Genomic DNA, 18,297 nt, shown 5'->3' on the forward strand with positions numbered 1-18,297 from the left:
AATAATCCTCAAAGTCTTAAACAAGGCCTACTCAACCAGATTGGCGACTAGCCAAATGTGACACAATTCTAATTTGTAGGCCACCTATTACGTGCACGTTACAGAACCTGAGATACAATCTATCGTGATATTCCGCTTCAGTCAACTTGCTTCGCCATGGTTTTTTATTGATTTCGTTCGAATAAAATTGGACACGAGAAGCACCTCCATTCGGCAAAAATTCTGCTTTCAGGCGTATAAATTCAGTAGACGTCTTAATATATGGGTTGCCTGATATTTTTTTTAAACAAGTCGACTTTTTCAGTACATGTATCAACTCTCAACCCTTAGAGCATCTCCAACAGTGACGGCAAAAAACGCCTGCGCGGTAAAATTAGATTTTAGCGCGCGGGGCGATTTCGTGCGCTTCATCGGAGGCGGGGAAATCAGGCGCGCGGAAAACGATTGCGCGCGTGCGGGGAAAAGTGGACGGTCGCGCGCTAGATTTGACGCGCCGCTTCCGATGCGTCTATAAAATGCAGCGCCCGTCACGCACCGTTAAGTCGCTATCCACATCGCCACGCGCCCTTTCCCACTCTCTCCTCGCTTTCTCTGCCGCTTTCTCGCCTCGCCGCCGACATGCCACCGTGCCGCCGCACCGTCGGGGAGCTTCGGGCTACCGCGGCCTCGGCCTCGGCACCTTCGACACCCCCCACTAGGCCGCCCGCGCGTACGACGCGGCGGCGTGGCGCCTCTCGAGGCCTCGGGCACAGATGAACTTTCAGGACGTCTCGACGCCTGAGCAGGTGCATGACCTCGCCCCTCCGCCGCGGCTAGTAACTGGCGCCGACCGTCAGGAACACTGTTGGCAGCAGCGCCGCCTCCTCATGGCTGAGGCGGACGAGCGAGCCATGGCGGAGCGACGCCAGCGCCACCCAGAGAACACCCCCAACGAGAATGCCTTCTGGACGGAGAGGGGGACAAGGCGGCGCGCGGAACGGGCGGACAGGCGTCGTCGGAAGGCACTGGCGATATCGCAGTGCGATCTGGGTCAGGCGACATTCTTCTCTAGCAACGATGAGCAGTGGGAAGACGCGTTTCTTGATACGTCGGACGACACAAACGAGGAGAAGAAGGACGACGACTCCGAATAGTCTTGGTAGTTTCTAGTTTGTGATGTTGGTTGAACTTTGCTACTTCCTCTGTTCCGAATTACTTGTCGAAGAAATGGATGTATCTAGAACTAAAAAATGTCTAGATACATCTATTTCTACGACAAGTATTTCTGAACGAAGGGAGTATTCGTATCGACTAGTTTGTGCTGTGTGGTTGAACTTTGCTTTTTGTATCGTTGATGATGAATTATCTATTTGGTTGAACTAGTTTGTGTTCTGGTTGCTCGTGCGCGTATTTTTTTGCAGCGTCTGTTGAAGGGGGCGCGCGCAATATTTTGCAATCGCTGTTGGAGCCAGTGCCTTGCCGCGCGCAAAAAACTGTTTTAGCGCGCCGCTCGTTGCACGTCTGTTGAAGATGCTCTTACAAACTGAACTGCATGAATTTGTCATGGAGGTGACAGACTTCGAACTCAAAAGACTACTATTTTAAAGACAAGGATTCAAAAATTGAAGCAACTGACAATTATTGAAAAGATTTGGAAAAACGTTACTTCCTCCGTTTCTAAATATAAGCCTTTTAGAGATTTCAATAAGTGACTACATACAAAATAAAATAAGTGAATTTACACTTTAAATTATGTCTACATATATTCATATGTAGTTTGTATTGAGATCTTTATAAAAACTTACATTTAGGAACGAAGGAAGTACTAGTAGTATACTCCCCTCTATCCTCAGTCGCCTGAAATGGACAGCGTTTCTTAAATCAAGGGGAAAATGAAGGTTGGTTGGTCAAAGGACATGGAAGGTTTAACGCCCATTTAAACCCCACACTGCCCACCATTTCCGCCTCCCTATAAATACGCGCGCCTCCATCAACCCCATGAAATCCTCCAACATTCCTCGAATCCCCTCGACATTGCCGCGCCATTCCGAGTCTCGGTCGCTAATGGCAATGCAGACGAGCACGGCGCAACCGCTGCCGCTGCCCCCGCGTCTCTCGACCTCCCCGCCTTCCTCGCCGGCCACCGTCGGCGCCCTCCTCACCAATGCTGCCTGCGCCAGCAGGATCCGGCGCGAGTGCCGCTCACCACGGTCCTTGCTGGCGCGCATTTTCGGCAGGGGCAGCGGCGGGTTCGGCTGCCGCATGCGCATCCCCCGCTACTGCTCCAGCGGCGCCGGAGCGGCCGCCGAGGAGGACGCCGTACAGGAGGAGGTGGCCGCGCCTAAGGTGGTCGTGGCGAGCAAGCAAGAAGCAGAGGTTCGCGAGTCGCCTCGGAGTTCCCTGCAGGGTACGTGAGTGATTACCGCGAACTCACTGAGTTTGTGATCGGCGTTGATGGTGACGGCCAACGGCGTGGCGTGGTTCATTTTCTAGCAGGGTTGAAGGCGGCGCCGGAGGTGTCGGCGGCGAGCCTCGGGCTGGGCGCGGGCCTGGTGCTGCTGCTGTCCAGGGGCGCGGCGGAGCTGAGCAGGATGGCGGAGCTGCGCGCCCAGATGGAGCGGCTGGTGATGGACGTCAGGGCGGAGGCGCGTGGCAGCAGCCGCTCCGACTTGTCTGACGGCGGCCATGTCGACGACGGTGCCAGCGTCGTGAAGGAGCGCATCGTCTTTGCTGACGCCGGCGGCGAGGACGCCTCGTTGTTCCGTGGTTCACGCGATGCCGCCTCGGCGTGCGGCGATGCCGGCGTTGGAGGTGCTGTCGCTGCGATGGATCAGATGGAAGCGGAGCTCGAGGCGGAACTGACGCGCCTGCAGCTCGACTCCGACGAGGGAGACGGGGAGGAGGAATGCGTGAGACCGCGGCGAGATCACCAGCTCGAGGTACCGTGCACTCATGCCGCCACTGCCGCCGGCGTGCTCGCTCTGCGCCAATTTGACGCTGTGCTGAACTGAATTCCCATTGATTTTGCAGTCCGAGGCGAAGAGCGACATCTCATCGGAGAGCGGCTCCCTTGCTTGCGTCCACATAGACGGTGTCCTCGGTGACGCGGCAAGAGATTGCAAGGAACACGAAGACAACGAGGAGGAGGAGGAGGAGGAGGAGGGAGATACTGACGAGGAGGTCGAAGAGAGCAAGCCGTGCCACGGCGGCGTGCCGGCGCGGGTGCTGGAGCGGAGGCTGCACGAGCTCCTGCAGTTGCGGCACGAGCAGCGGATCGCGGAGCTGGAGACGGAGCTGCAGCGCGCGCAGAGGAAGCTGCGGGACAAGGAGCGCGAGGTGTCCCGGTGGCGTGACACCGCCAAGCTCGTCTCCCGCCACAAGGACGAGTCGCGGCTCCGGTAGAACCAAACCACCGACGCCGACGATGGATATAGGCGCGCCCCGGTCTTTCGGTGGTCTCATTCTCATCGTGTCACCATAGCTACTACCAACGAGTAATGAGTTGACCGAGTTTGTCATTTGTTATTATTACTCCCTCCGTTTCTTTTTAGTCCGCCACAAGTACAGATCTGTTAAGAAGAAAGAAGGATGACCGTTCGATTTTAATCTAATGACCAAACCACCGACGACGGATATACACGCGCGCGCATGGCTTCAACTTGTATCGTCTACCGTGGTGTTGCATTTGCACTCCCTCACGGCAAAAGAAACAAGAAACAAAAATCAGCACGAACGGAAGTCGATGATATACGGACGTACATAATGCCGCAAGACCACTTTGCATGGTGTCTGTTTTATTAACTTTGTCGAGCCCATACATAGATTATTACCATCAGGCCCTCTTGGACCCTGGTCCACCATAGAAGAAAAGCATACCTAAATCCTTTCTAACTTCAAATCCATCAGCGGTGTATTCGGACCGATCGCTTGACCCATGCTTCACTCGGGATTTATCCGGGGTCACAAACCAGCCCTTATTATCGGCAATCTCGATGCCTTCCATGAACACCGCTTTTCCGAATCCTTCCAAAGCAAAATGCCCGCTACCCATCTCCGGAGAGTTTGATGCGGCAGTCGGCCCCTCAACCTGCCCGCCCCAGAACGCAAAACCACCCTTGTATCTAATGAATTTGAATAATCCGCCCGGCCAATATCCAATTGGCATTTTATTGACACTCACCCACCGATGGCCTGATGTCGGCTCCTAAAATAATATAATTCAATATTAATTAGTTCATTATATGCCAATAAATAAACTAATAATTAGTTAATCTGTACAAGGTGCTTGAGAAATCGCAGATTTTAAGAATGACATAACACCTTGAATATTTGAATGTCTACTACTTTCTGTACTCCACCATAGACAGAGGATGGTTGTATTCTTGATCCAGGACCAACGTTGTGGTGGACTTGAACATATCCAGGACAGCTGAAGTCAACGCATGACTTCTTTGAATACCCATCGTACTGTGAAGTTTGTTCCAAGGCCAAAAACAAAAGCAAAATATCAACATACATTATTAATTCCTTATCATGCAAATATATAGCCAATAATAGCCTGTATGTATCCAAATAATAGTATGCATTACGTACCCAAGCAACATGAAATCTAACAAAAGCATCACCACTCAATGTTGGAGATACCCGAAGACCAGCGCCCATCCGATCTGTGTGTTGTCCTCCTCCATTTTCAATATTTATCCAAAGTGAGCTAGAATCCTGGCTACCTTTTTTACCTTTGGCTCCCAAACATTTATTAGAGCACGCGCCCCAAATAAATCACCAACGTATCTGAGTCCCGCCCTCTGCAAGAAATCAAAGTAACGTCCGCAAATGTGATGAATGAATACTATGTATAGATAAACCTGATAGGATATCACATGTTATTCACGTTATAAAAGATGTAAGGCGCCAATCCCATTAGAATTTTTAATTGGACCACTAATTAAGCTAAGAAGTTCTAGCTTATGTGACACATAAATCATATTATATTATTCATATTCAAATGCATTTTAAATGTTATCACTTTCGTTTCATATTGCCATGTTGTCGATACAACTTCAATCTTAAGATGTGTGGCCATTCACATTTTGGGAAGGAAAGACTAACAATCAATGAAAACAACTTAATGCTAAACACTAAGAATTTGGGACTAGTATATATGAAACTCTCCAAGAGAGTGTTACTAAATCTTGGTAATGAAATTTGAATTCCTTCATGTACAACTGAAATAATGTTGATACATAACTTATTTAGTAGAGATAACAATCCGAAGGCACAAAAATCATTCCTAACTACTCAAATGTTGTAGAGTACGAGGCCCTTCATTCACTATAAAATTGCCAAAAAAAAACTCATTTTCCATAATAACTTGATGAATCTAAACCATTCTTATTGTGACCCTCGATGGAAAATTAACTGCTACCATCCAAATATGACTTTTTTTTTCTTAGAGTACTTTCTTCAAATTTAATTAGATTATTTATAGTGTCTATGGTACATCTTTAATCCAACATTGTACATTTGATATGCATCATAAATGCAACAATTATACGCCAATTGGCATAATCAACCCTATCAAAAAATCCCATCAAACTATGATAACAAATTCATTTTGTAACTTATACAAAAACTCACCTCCCACTGCATATCGTTTTTGAGCCCATCAATATTGTGGGTTGCTATGGTGCTACTTCCATTACTACGCAGTATTGGAATTGTTCCCGTTGGGCACTTGATGATAGATGGTTGCACTTGTGAAAAAGAATCCGAAGGAAATGTTTGGGTATCCATCCAAACAGGGAAAGAACTTGGTTTCATCTGTTTGAAAATAAAGTAAACCACCATGTTACAAAATATTATAAATGGATCAGACAATACATACAAAACATGCTGTCGTTTTATTCATCATTGACATAGCTTATACTATGTCAAAAGGTTGTTACTTCAATTCACTTTCAATAGTCCAAATTTTCTAATGTGAAAAGGCATATCCAGAAAGATTACTGAAACAAGAAGGGAGTAGAACACACGGAAGCAACATTTGTGGACTTAATTATGAACTGACAATATAGTGAGCAATTCATGGATGCATATCATATTTTTATGAAATTAATTTACCTGGATTTTATGGTCTTTCAGCAATGGGTGGTTAAAAGTTGGTTGCTTATACACATCGATGCAGTCATAGACGTCCCCGTCTTCCATCTATTTTGAGGTTTCCTTTGCTTGTTAGTCACCAAAATATGTGCTAAATATACATGATAAGGTTAATTAGTCATACCTAAATGGTTTTATTAACTCCTTGATAAGTGAGAATCTGGGAACTGTCTTCCTCTTGCCTTCTATATCTCACATCTTTTCCTCTGGTTGCTAGAACAAGAAATGACATGAGAAGAGTCACACTAATGGCTTGTGTTCCTTTCATTGTTAAAACCTGGAATTGTTGGTTTTCCAATTCCTGTACCACCATATTTATATGCATCTGAGCGTACCGGACATTTAATGTTGCAAATAATTATAAGATCTATCATAAGGAATTAGTTCATTGTACGCGTACAAAAGATATATCACCTCTAGAAAATTATAGCATTAATTGCACTATGATAATTTGTTGCGGAACGTTGCAGAAAATTAAAATTTTTCCTACGGTTTCACCAAGATCCATCTACGAGTTCATCTAAGCAACGAGTCTAGGGAGAGAGTTTGCATCTACATACCACTTGTAGATCGCGTGCGGAAGCTTGCAAGGTGATGATGTAGTCGTACTCGACGTGATCCAAATCACCGATGACCAGCGCCGAACGGACGGCACCTCCGCGTTCAACACACGTACGGGACGGGAGACGTCTCCTCCTTCTTGATCCAGCAAGGGGGAAGGAGAGGTTGATGAAGATCCAGCAGCACGACGGCGTGGTGGTGGTGGATGCAGGGCGTCACAGCAGCAGGGCTTCACCGAGACTACGAGGGAGAGACGTAACGGGGGGAGGTGGAGGCGCCAGGGGCTGGTGTATGCAGTCCCTCCTCTCCCCCACTATATATAGGGGTGCCAGGGGGGCGCCGGCCCTAGTAGATGAGATCTACTAGGGGGGGCGGCGGCCTAGGGGAGGTTTCCCTCCCCCCCAAGGCACCTAGGGGTGCCTTCCACCACTAGGACTCCTCCTAGGGGGAAACCCTAGGCGCATGGGCCTATAGGGGCTGGTGCCCTTGGCCCATGATGGCCAAGGCGCACCCCCTACAGCCCATGTGGCCCCCCGGGACAGGTGGCCCCACCCGGTGGACCCCCGGGACCCTTCCGGTGGTCCCGGTACAATACCGATAACCCCGAAACTTGTCCCGATGCCCGAAATAGCACTTCCTATATATAATTCTTTACCTCCGGACTATTCCGGAACTCCTCGTGACGTCCGGGATCTCATCCGGGACTCCGAACAACATTCGGGTTTCTGCATATACATATCTTCATAACCCTAGCGTCACCGAACCTTAAGTGTGTAGACCCTACGGGTTCGGGAGACATGCAGACATGACCGAGACGCTCTCAGTCAATAACCATCAGCGGGATCTGGATACCCATGATGGCTCCCACATGCTCCTCGATGTTGTCATCGGATGAACCACGATGTCGAGGATTCGATCAAACCCTGTATGCAATTCCCTTTGTCAATCGGTACGTTACTTGCCCGAGACTCGATCGTCGGTATCCCAATACCTTGTTCAGTCTCGTTACCGGCAAGTCACTTTACTCGTATCGTAATGCATGATCCCATGTCCAACACCTTGGTCACATTGAGCTCAATATGATGATGCATTACCGAGTGGGCCCAGAGATACCTCTCCGTCATACGGAGTGACAAATCCCAGTCTCGATCCGTGTCAACCCAACAGCTACTTTCGGAGATACCTGTAATGCACCTTTATAGTCACCCAGTTACGTTGTGACGTTTGATACACCCAAGGCACTCTTACGGTATCCGGGAGTTACACGATCTCATGGTCGAAGGAAGAGATACTTGACACTTGCAAAGCTCTAGCAAAACGAACTACACGATCTTTTATGCTATGCTTAGGATTGGGTCTTGTCCATCACATCATTCTCCTAATGATGTGATCCCGTTATCAACGACATCCAATGTCCATAGTCAGGAAACCATGACTATCTGTTGATCACAACGAGCTAGTCAACTAGAGGCTTACCAGGGACATTTTGTGGTCTAAGTATTCACACGTGTATTACGATTTCCGGATAATACAGTTATAGCATGAATAAAAGACAATTATCATGAACAATGAAATATAATAATACTTTTATTATTGCCTCTAGGGCATATTTCCAACAGTCTCCCACTTGCACTAGAGTCACTAATCTAGTTACATTGTGATGAATCGAACACCCATAGAGTTCTGGTGTTGATCATGTTTTGCACGCGAGAGAGGTTTAGTCAGCGGATCTGCGACATTCAGATCCGTGTGCACTTTGCAAATCTCTATGTCTCCATCTTGAACATTTTCACGGATGGAGTTGAAACGACGCTTGATGTGCCTGGTCTTCTTGTGAAACCTGGGCTCCTTTGCGAGGGCAATAGCTCCAGTGTTGTCACAGAAGAGTTTGATCGGCCCCGACGCATTGGGTATGACTCCTAGGTCGGTGATGAACTCCTTCACCCAGATCGCTTCATGTGCTGCCTCCGAGGCTGCCATGTACTCCGCTTCACACGTAGATCCCGCCACGACGCTCTGTTGCAGCTGCACCAGCTTACTGCTCCACCATTCAACATATACACGTATCCGGTTTGTGACTTAGAGTCATCCAGATCTGAGTCGAAGCTAGCGTCGACGTAACCCTTTACGACGAGCTCTTCGTCTCCTCCATAAACGAGAAACATGTCCTTTGTCCTTTTCAGGTACTTCAGGATATTCTTGACCGCTGTCCAGTGTTCCTTGCCGGGATTACTTTGGTATCTTGCTACCAAACTTACGGCAAGGTTTACATCGGGTCTGGTACACAGCATGGCATACATAATAGATCCTATGGCTGAAGCATAGGGGATGACACTCATCTCTTCTTTATCTTTTGCCGTGGTCGGTGACTGAGCTGAGCTCAGTCTCATACCTTGTAACATAGGCAAGAACCCCTTCTTGGACTGATCCATTCTGAATCTCTTCAAAATCTTATCAAGGTATGTGCTTTGTGAAAGACCTATGAGGCGTCTCGATCTATCTCTATAGATCTTGATGCCTAATATATAAGCAGCTTCTCCAAGGTCCTTCATTGAAAAACACTTATTCAAGTAGGCCTTAATGATGTCCAGAAATTCTATATTATTTCCCATCAGGAGTATGTCATCTACATATAATATGAGAAATGCTACAGAGCTCCCACTCACTTTCTTGTAAACGCAGGCTTCTCCATAAGTCTGCATAAACCCAAACGCTTTGATCATCTCATCAAAGCGAATGTTCCAACTCCGAGATGCTTGCACCAGTCCATAAATGGATCGCTGGAGCTTGCATACTTTGTTTGCGTTCCGAGGATCGACAAAACCTTCCGGCTGCATCATATATAGTTCTTCCTTAAGATGCCCGTTAAGGAATGCTGTTTTGACGTCCATCTGCCATATCTCATAATCATAGTATGCGGCAATTGCTAACATGATTCGGACGGACTTTAGCTTCGCTACGGGAGAGAATGTCTCGTCGTAGTCAATCCCTTGAACCTGTCGATAACCCTTAGCGACAAGTCGAGCTTTATAGATGGTAACATTACCATCCGCGTCCGTCTTCTTCTTAAAGATCCATTTGTTTTCTATCGCTCGCCGATCATCGGGCAAGTCTGTCAAAGTCCATACTTTGTTTTCATACATGGATTCTATCTCGGATTTCATGGCTTCAAGCCATTTGTTGGAATCCGGGCCCGCCATTGCTTCTTCATAGTTCGAAGGTTCATTGTTGTCTAACAACATGATTTCCAGGACAGGGTTGCCGTACCACTCTGGTGCGGAACGTGTCCTTGTGGACCTACGAAGTTCAGCAGTAACTCGATCCGAAGTCCCTTGATCATTATCATGGTTTTCTTCTTCAGTTGGTGTGGGCATCACAGGAACGGTTTCCTGTGCTGCGTCACTATCCCGCTCAAGAGGTAGTACTTCATCGAGTTCTACTTACCTCCCACTTACTTCTTTCGAGAGAAACTCTTTTTCCAGAAAGCATCCGTTCTTGGCAACAAAGATCTTGCCTTCGGATCTTAAGTAGAAGGTATACCCTACAGTTTCCTTAGGGTATCCTATGAATACGCATTTTTCCGACTTGGGTTCGAGCTTTTCAGGTTGAAGTTTCTTGACATAAGCTTCGCATCCCCAAACTTTTAGAAACGACAGCTTAGGTTTCTTTCCAAACCATAATTCATACGGTGTCGTCTCAACGGATTTAGACGGTGCCCTATTTAAAGTGAATGTAGCTGTCTCTAGAGCGTATCCCCAAAATGATAGCGGTAAATCGGTAAGAGACATCATAGACCGCACCATATCCAATAGAGTGCGATTACGACGTTCGGACACACCGTTTCGCTGAGGTGTTCCAGGCGGCGTGAGCTGTGAAACGATTCCACATTTCTTTAAGTGTGTACCAAATTCGTGACTTAAGTATTCTCCTCCACGATTTGATCGTAAGAATTTTATCTTTCGGTCACGTTGATTCTCCACCTCATTCTGAAATTCCTTGAACTTTTCAAAGGTCTCAGACTTGTGTTTCATTAAGTAGACATACCCATATCTACTCAAGTCATCTGTGAGAGTGAGAACATAACGATATCCTCCGCGAGCCTCAACGCTCATTGGACCGCACACATCGGTATGTATGATTTCCAACAAGTTGGTTGCTCGCTCCATTGTTCCGGAGAACGGAGTCTTGGTCATTTTGCCCAAGAGGCATGGTTCGCACGTGTCAAACGATTCATAATCAAGAGACTCTAAAAGTCCATCGGCATGGAGCTTCTTCATGCGCTTGACACCAATGTGACCAAGGCGGCAGTGCCACAAGTATGTGGGACTATCATTATCAATTTTAAATCTTTTGGCATCTACACTATGAACATGTGTAATATTACGCTCGAGATTCATTAAGAATAAACCATTGACCATCGGAGCATGACCATAAAACATATCTCTCATATAAATCGAACAACCATTATTCTCAGACTTAAATGAGTAGCCATCTCGTATTAAACGAGATCCAGATACAATGTTCATGCTCTTGGAACTAAATAACAATTATTAAGGTTCAAAACTAATCCCGTAGGTAAATGTAGAGGCAGCGTGCCGACGGCGATCACATCGACTCTGGAACCATTCCCGACGCGCATCGTCACCTCGTCCTTCGCCAGTCTCCGTTTATTCCGCAGCTCCTGCTGTGAGTTACAAATATGAGCAATGGCACCGGTATCAAATACCCAGGAGTTACTACGAGTACTGGTAAGGTACACATCAATCACATGTATATCAAATATACCTTTGGTGTTGCCGGCCTTCTTATCCGCTAAGTATTTGGGGCAGTTCCGCTTCCAGTGACCCTTCCCCTTGCAATAAAAGCACTCAGTCTCAGGCTTGGGTCCATTCTTTGACTTCTTCCCGGTAACTGGCTTACCAGGCGCGGCAAAATCTTTGCCGTCTTTCTTGAAGTTCTTCTTACCCTTGCCCTTCTTGAACTTAGTGGTCTTATTGACCATCAACACTTGATGTTCTTTCTTGATTTCAGCCTCTGCTGACTTCAGCATCGAGAACACTTCAGGAATGGTCTTTTCCATTCCCTGCATGTTGTAGTTCATCACAAAGCTCTTGTAGCTTGGTGGGAGCGACTGGAGGATTCTGTCAATGACCGCCTCATCTGGGAGGTTAATGTTCAGCTGGGTCATACGGTTGTGCAACCCAGACATCTTCAGGATGTGCTCACGGACAGAACTGTTTTCCTCCATCTTACAACTGTAGAACTTGTCAGAGACATCATATCTCTCGACCCGGGCATGAGCTTGGAAAACTAGTTTCAGCTCTTCGAACATCTCATATGCTCCGTGATGCTCAAAACGCTTTTGGAGCCCCGGTTCTAAGTTGTAAAGCATGCCGCACTGAACGAGGGAGTAATCATCAGCGCGAGACTGCCAAGCATTCATAATGTCTTGGTTCTCTGGGACGGGAGCGTCACCTAGCGGTCCTTCTAGGACATATTGTTTCCTGGCAGCTATGAGGATGATCCTCAGGTTCCGGACCCAGTCTGTATAGTTGCTGCCATCATCTTTCAGCTTGGTTTTCTCTAGGAACGCGTTGAAGTTCATGTTGACATTTAGCGTTGGCCATTGATCTACAAGACATATTTGCAAAGGTTTTAGACTAAGTTCATGATAATAAAGTTCTAATCAAATTATGAACTCCCACTTAGATTAGACATCCCTTTAGTCATCTAAGTGTTACACGATCCGAGTCGACTAGCCCGTGTCCGATCATCACGTGAGACGGACTAGTCATCGTCGGTGAACATTTTCATGTTGATCGTATCTTCCATACGACTCGTGTTCGACCTTTCGGTCTCCGTGTTCCGAGGCCATGTCTGCACATGCTAGGCTCGTCAAGTTAACCCTAAGTGTTTTCGCTGTGTAAAACTGTCTTACACCCGTTGTATGTGAACGTAAGAATCCATCACACCCGATCATCACGTGGTGCTTAGAAACGACGAACTGTAGCAACGGTGCACAGTTAGGGGAGAACACTTCTTGAAATTTTATAAGGGATCATCTTATTTACTACCGTCGTCCTAAGTAAACAAGATGCATAATACATAATAAACCTCACATGCAATTATATAGTTGTGACATGATATGGCCAATATCATATAGCTCCATTGATCTTCATCTTCGGGGCTCCATGATCATCTTGTCACCGGCTTGACACCATGATCTCCATCATCATGATCTCCATCATCGTGTCTTCATGAAGTTGTCACGCCAACGACTACTTCTACTTCTATGACTAACGTTTAGCAATAAAGTAAAGTAGTTTACATGACGTTATTCAATGACACGCAGGTCATACAAAAAATAATGACAACTCCTATGGCTCCTGCCGGTTGTCATACTCATCGACATGCAAGTCGTGAATCCTATTACAAAGAACATGATCTCATACATCACAATTCATCATTCATCACAACTTCTGGCCATATCACATCACATGATCAATCGCTGCAAAAACAAGTTAGACGTCCTCTAATTGTTGTTGCATCTTTTACGTGGCTGCAATTGGGTTCTAGCAAGAACGTTTTCTTACCTACGTATCACCACAACGTGATTTTGTCAACTTCTATTTACCCTTCATAAGGGCCCTGTTCATCGATTCCGCTCCAACTAAGGTGGGAGAGACAGACACCCGCCAGCCACCTTATGCAACTTGTGCATGTCAGTCGGTGGAACCGGTCTCACGTAAGTGTACGTGTAAGGTTGGTCCGGGCCGCTTCATCCCACAATACCGTTGAGCAAGAAAAGACTAGTAGAGGCAAGTAAGATGACAAAATCCACGCCCACAACAAAGTTGTGTTCTACTCGTGCAAAGAGAACTACGCATAGACCTAGCTCATGATGCCACTGTTGCGGAACGTTGCAGAAAATTAAAATTTTTCCTACGGTTTCACCAAGATCCATCTACGAGTTCATCTAAGCAACGAGTCTAGGGAGAGAGTTTGCATCTACATACCACTTGTAGATCGCGTGCGGAAGCTTGCAAGGTGATGATGTAGTCGTACTCGACGTGATCCAAATCACCGATGACCAGCGCCGAACGGACGGCACCTCCGCGTTCAACACACGTACGGGACGGAAGACGTCTCCTCCTTCTTGATCCAGCAAGGGGGAAGGAGAGGTTGATGAAGATCCAGCAGCACGACGGCGTGGTGGTGGTGGATGCAGGGCGTCACAGCAGCAGGGCTTCGCCGAGACTACGAGGGAGAGACGTAACGGGGGGAGGTGGAGGCGCCAGGGGCTGGTGTATGCAGTCCCTCCTCTCCCCCACTATATATAGGGGTGCCAGGGGGGCGCCGGCCCTAGTAGATGAGATCTACTAGGGGGGGCGGCGGCCTAGGGGAGGTTTCCCTCCCCCCAAGGCACCTAGGGGTGCCTTCCACCACTAGGACTCCTCCTAGGGGGAAACCCTAGGCGCATGGGCCTATAGGGGCTGGTGCCCTTGGCCCATGATGGCCAAGGCGCACCCCCTACAGCCCATGTGGCCCCCCGGGACAGGTGGCCCCACCCGGTGGACCCCCGGGACCCTTCCGGTGGTCCCGGTACAATACCGATAACCCCGAAACTTGTCCCGATGCCCGAAATAGCACTTCCTATATATAATTCTTTACCTCCGGACTATTCCGGAACTCCTCGTGACGTCCGGGATCTTATCCGGGACTCCGAACAACATTCGGGTTTCTGCATATACATATCTTCATAACCCTAGCGTCACCGAACCTTAAGTGTGTAGACCCTACGGGTTCGGGAGACATGCAGACATGACCGAGACGCTCTCAGTCAATAACCATCAGCGGGATCTGGATACCCATGATGGCTCCCACATGCTCCTCGATGTTGTCATCGGATGAACCACGATGTCGAGGATTCGATCAAACCCTGTATGCAATTCCCTTTGTCAATCGGTACGTTACTTGCCCGAGACTCGATCGTCGGTATCCCAATACCTTGTTCAGTCTCGTTACCGGCAAGTCACTTTACTCGTACCGTAATGCATGATCCCGTGTCCAACACCTTGGTCACATTGAGCTCAATATGATGATGCATTACCGAGTGGGCCCAGAGATACCTCTCCGTCATACGGAGTGACAAATCCCAGTCTCGATCCGTGTCAACCCAACAGCTACTTTCGGAGATACCTGTAATGCACCTTTATAGTCACCCAGTTACGTTGTGACGTTTGATACACCCAAGGCACTCATACGGTATCCGGGAGTTACACGATCTCATGGTCGAAGGAAGAGATACTTGACACTTGCAAAGCTCTAGCAAAACGAACTACACGATCTTTTATGCTATGCTTAGGATTGGGTCTTGTCCATCACATCATTCTCCTAATGATGTGATCCCGTTATCAACGACATCCAATGTCCATAGTCAGGAAACCATGACTATCTGTTGATCACAACGAGCTGGTCAACTAGAGGCTTACCAGGGACATAGTGTGGTCTAAGTATTCACACGTGTATTACGATTTCCGGATAATACAGTTATAGCATGAATAAAAGACAATTATCATGAACAATGAAATATAATAATACTTTTATTATTGCCTCTAGGGCATATTTCCAACATAATTTGTGTTGGAAAATATGCCATTAATTTCCCTAAGATATGATCATCGATCCTTCTCTTTTGTACAAAATATACAGTGTTAATGCCATATAAATGATGTGATGTGTTTGATGCATAGGAAAATCTTCACAAGTTCCAAGTTTGGTACTGAAAGTGTTAACATGATTAATTTATTGCCACCAAAAGATATGCTAATTATAAATGAGAAGGTTAATTTTTCATACTACCTAAAAGTGTGAGGTTTGATGGCGAACTCACATTTTCTTTCAATCATTTGAGCTTGAAATATTTTATACCATCGGCTTTATTCCCCGATCAACACCATCAGTTCAAAAAAATTTAGAAGTATAAAACAAACTAATCTAGTTATGAGGTGAGTTTAATTTGGTTGTGAGAGACTAGGAACAACACTTGTATATGTCATATGAATAATCAAATTGTATGTACACATGAAAATAAAATTCACATTGTTTTTTTATGTTAATCAGTGATTATTATAAGTGATGTATTTAAATTCCAAATAAAACATACACATGTTGTCAACTTATCACTAAACAAAAGTTGTGATACCAATGTTCAATTCATACTCTAGAAGTTTGTATTGTTAGAATATAAGTTGGGTTTAAATATAGAGATAAGGAGTAGAGATGGAATAGGTTTAAACCATGTATTACTTGTCTTATACTCCAAGCCTCTATCCTCTCATGTATTCTATATATACCCCATATTAGGTGAGATCAATACAACACAATATTCAATCATCCTACAATTTCTACATGTTATTAGAGGACTCTTCATCACTTCCGCAGCACGCCGCCCCCGGGGAGATTAATCTCCTCTTCCCGGGACGCGGCACCCAATCGATCAAAGATAGACCGGTTTATTAGATAGATTAGATCCAACTAGAATTTCATAGGTTTCCAATTTCCAGTTTTCCAAAATCCATCCACTAGATCGATCCAGTTTTTTTTTTGAGCATCAGTACAGACACAAGCGCTCATATACACGCGCATACACTCACCCCTATGAACGCACACACGCACACCCTACCCCTATGAGCACATCCGAAAGACTGAGCCGGCATATCATCTTGAGATTTACGAAGTCACCGTAGGCGCCTCGTCGTCGACGGGAACGTCTTCTCCCACTGAAAGCGTATCGCCGGAAATCATGAAATAAATTCAGAAATAATGCGAGTATCAAGATTTGAACCCTGGTGGGTTGGGGATACCACTGTCCACCTAACCAACTCAACCACAGGTTGATTCGCTAGATCGATCCAGTTAGCCACTAAATAAATCCTGCTGCCCTCAAATTCCAGCAAAAATTGGTGCTTCTACCGGCGGTCAATCCTACAACACCTATCGACGTACGGCGGCGATCACTTGCGGCATCGAGCTACACGTCTCGTGGCTTTGGGCGGCTCCCTCGACTCCAGGCACACGACAACTCCAAGCACGCGCGGCAGGAATCGCGCAAGCGCGATCCAGAAGAGCGGCCACCGACTCCTCCAACAGCCACCAGCAGCCTCCATCTTCAAAGGTCCATCCAGCTATGCGAGGAGATGCATGCAGCAATACATGGACTCCGACCCTTGCCTCCTCCTGTCGCGTATGTGCACATCTACTTCGACCGGCGAGACGGGAGCGGCACCCCGACGGGTTCACCGCCCGCAGTCCCGCACAGGCCACGCGATTGAGCGACGCACCAGCCGCCGACCCGCGCCTACACCCAGCGATCTATCTCGAGTGATCTACACCGCCCCGCGCCGCGGCACCAAGTTGACTGCACCGACATCAACGACTACGCCGACGCCTCTGCATCGACCATGTGCCACTCCGTTGAGCTCTACGACGCCCGGCTATGAGCCAACATGCTTCTTCGGCCTGACAGGGCGTCGACACTTCGTCGCCATGGAGGGACGCCTTCAAGTGACGCATCATCGTCGACACGCCACTGTGACGCTATTGTCGATACTTCATCACCAAAGTCTTCATCAACGTGGTCTTCACCAACATCTTCATCAACACACCGTCGCTGTCGCCTCGTCCATAAGATGACACCTAGCATCCTCAGACAGACTTTTCTGCAAGACGTGACCTCGACGACGACAATGACCGCGTCAAGACGACGGCATCGACCGCGTCATCCACGACGGCACGACTGCATCGACACGCATCACTACAGTGACGACCCTACACGGCCACATGGTTCTGGCAAAACCGATGTGTGCTCGATGGGATTCCTCCGGTCTTGGCAAAATCGGTGGACTCAACGCCGACGACACCCTCTGACATCAACAAGGTGCATCGTCCACGTATGCAGCTCCGTCATAGTGCATTTTTTTTGCGACTCCGGCTTTGTGCGGCTTCATCATCCACGACGACCACACCATCGACCACGACTACCTCGACCACGGCTACATCACCATGATCGGCTACCTCCACATTAATGGCTACGTCTACAGCAACTCATCGGCAACAACTCCAGTCAACAGCGTCCGCCTCGTCACTTGCGTCCACGACACTCCTGCTGTGACTGCGGGAGGGAATAGAGGAGAAGGCAGGAAGGCACCAGAAGGGGACGCAGTCACCGCCCTAAGTGCCGACCCATCAGAGACGCAGTTGATGATAGCGCAACGGAGAAGACGGGAAGCCATAAGACTTGAAATTCAGTCGTAATCGTTCGCTTCACTCCCGTTACGACCGAGGGGAAATGTTAGAATATAAGTTGGGTTTAAATATAGAGATAAGGAGTAGAGATGGAATAAGTTTAAACCATGTATTACTTGTCTTGTATTCCAAGCCTCTACCCCAGTGGCGAATCTAGAAAAAAATGGAGGGCGGGCTGGGCTGCCTGGGTCATGCAAATATGTGTTGGATTGGACCTGCAAGTAGCTGGGCTGGACCTTAAAATTAGTAGTAGAAACAAATTTTACAGTGCTGGAGGGGGGCTTGAGCCTG

The 18,297-nt window shown here is 47.3% G+C and overlaps 1 protein-coding gene and 1 pseudogene across 1 annotated transcript; one reads left to right on the plus strand and one right to left on the minus strand.

Moving 5' to 3' along the window:
• The first annotated feature begins 1,997 nt into the window (after positions 1-1,997).
• LOC119314457 (protein POLAR LOCALIZATION DURING ASYMMETRIC DIVISION AND REDISTRIBUTION-like) lies at positions 1,998-3,507 on the plus strand. The gene is made up of 3 exons (XM_037589180.1): positions 1,998-2,386; positions 2,476-2,918; positions 3,010-3,507. Exons 1-3 carry the CDS (start codon positions 2,044-2,046, stop codon positions 3,379-3,381), a joined length of 1,158 nt encoding a protein of 385 aa, XP_037445077.1. The 5' UTR covers positions 1,998-2,043; the 3' UTR covers positions 3,382-3,507.
• A 249-nt stretch (positions 3,508-3,756) lies between these two features.
• Positions 3,757-6,406, minus strand: LOC119316763 (annotated as a pseudogene).
• Positions 6,407-18,297: the final 11,891 nt, after the last annotated feature.

Source organism: Triticum dicoccoides, chromosome 6A (assembly GCF_002162155.2).
Source record: "Triticum dicoccoides isolate Atlit2015 ecotype Zavitan chromosome 6A, WEW_v2.0, whole genome shotgun sequence".
Taxonomy (NCBI): Eukaryota; Viridiplantae; Streptophyta; class Magnoliopsida; order Poales; family Poaceae; genus Triticum; species Triticum dicoccoides.

Coding starts and splice junctions, on each gene's coding strand:
- LOC119314457 (XM_037589180.1), top strand. CDS start 2,044: ATGGCAATGCAGACGAGCACGGCGCAACCGCTGCCGCTGCCCCCGCGT. Junction 2,387..2,475: donor GCCTCGGAGTTCCCTGCAGG/GTACGTGAGTGA, acceptor ATTTTCTAGCAG/GGTTGAAGGCGGCGCCGGAG. Junction 2,919..3,009: donor GGCGAGATCACCAGCTCGAG/GTACCGTGCACT, acceptor TTGATTTTGCAG/TCCGAGGCGAAGAGCGACAT.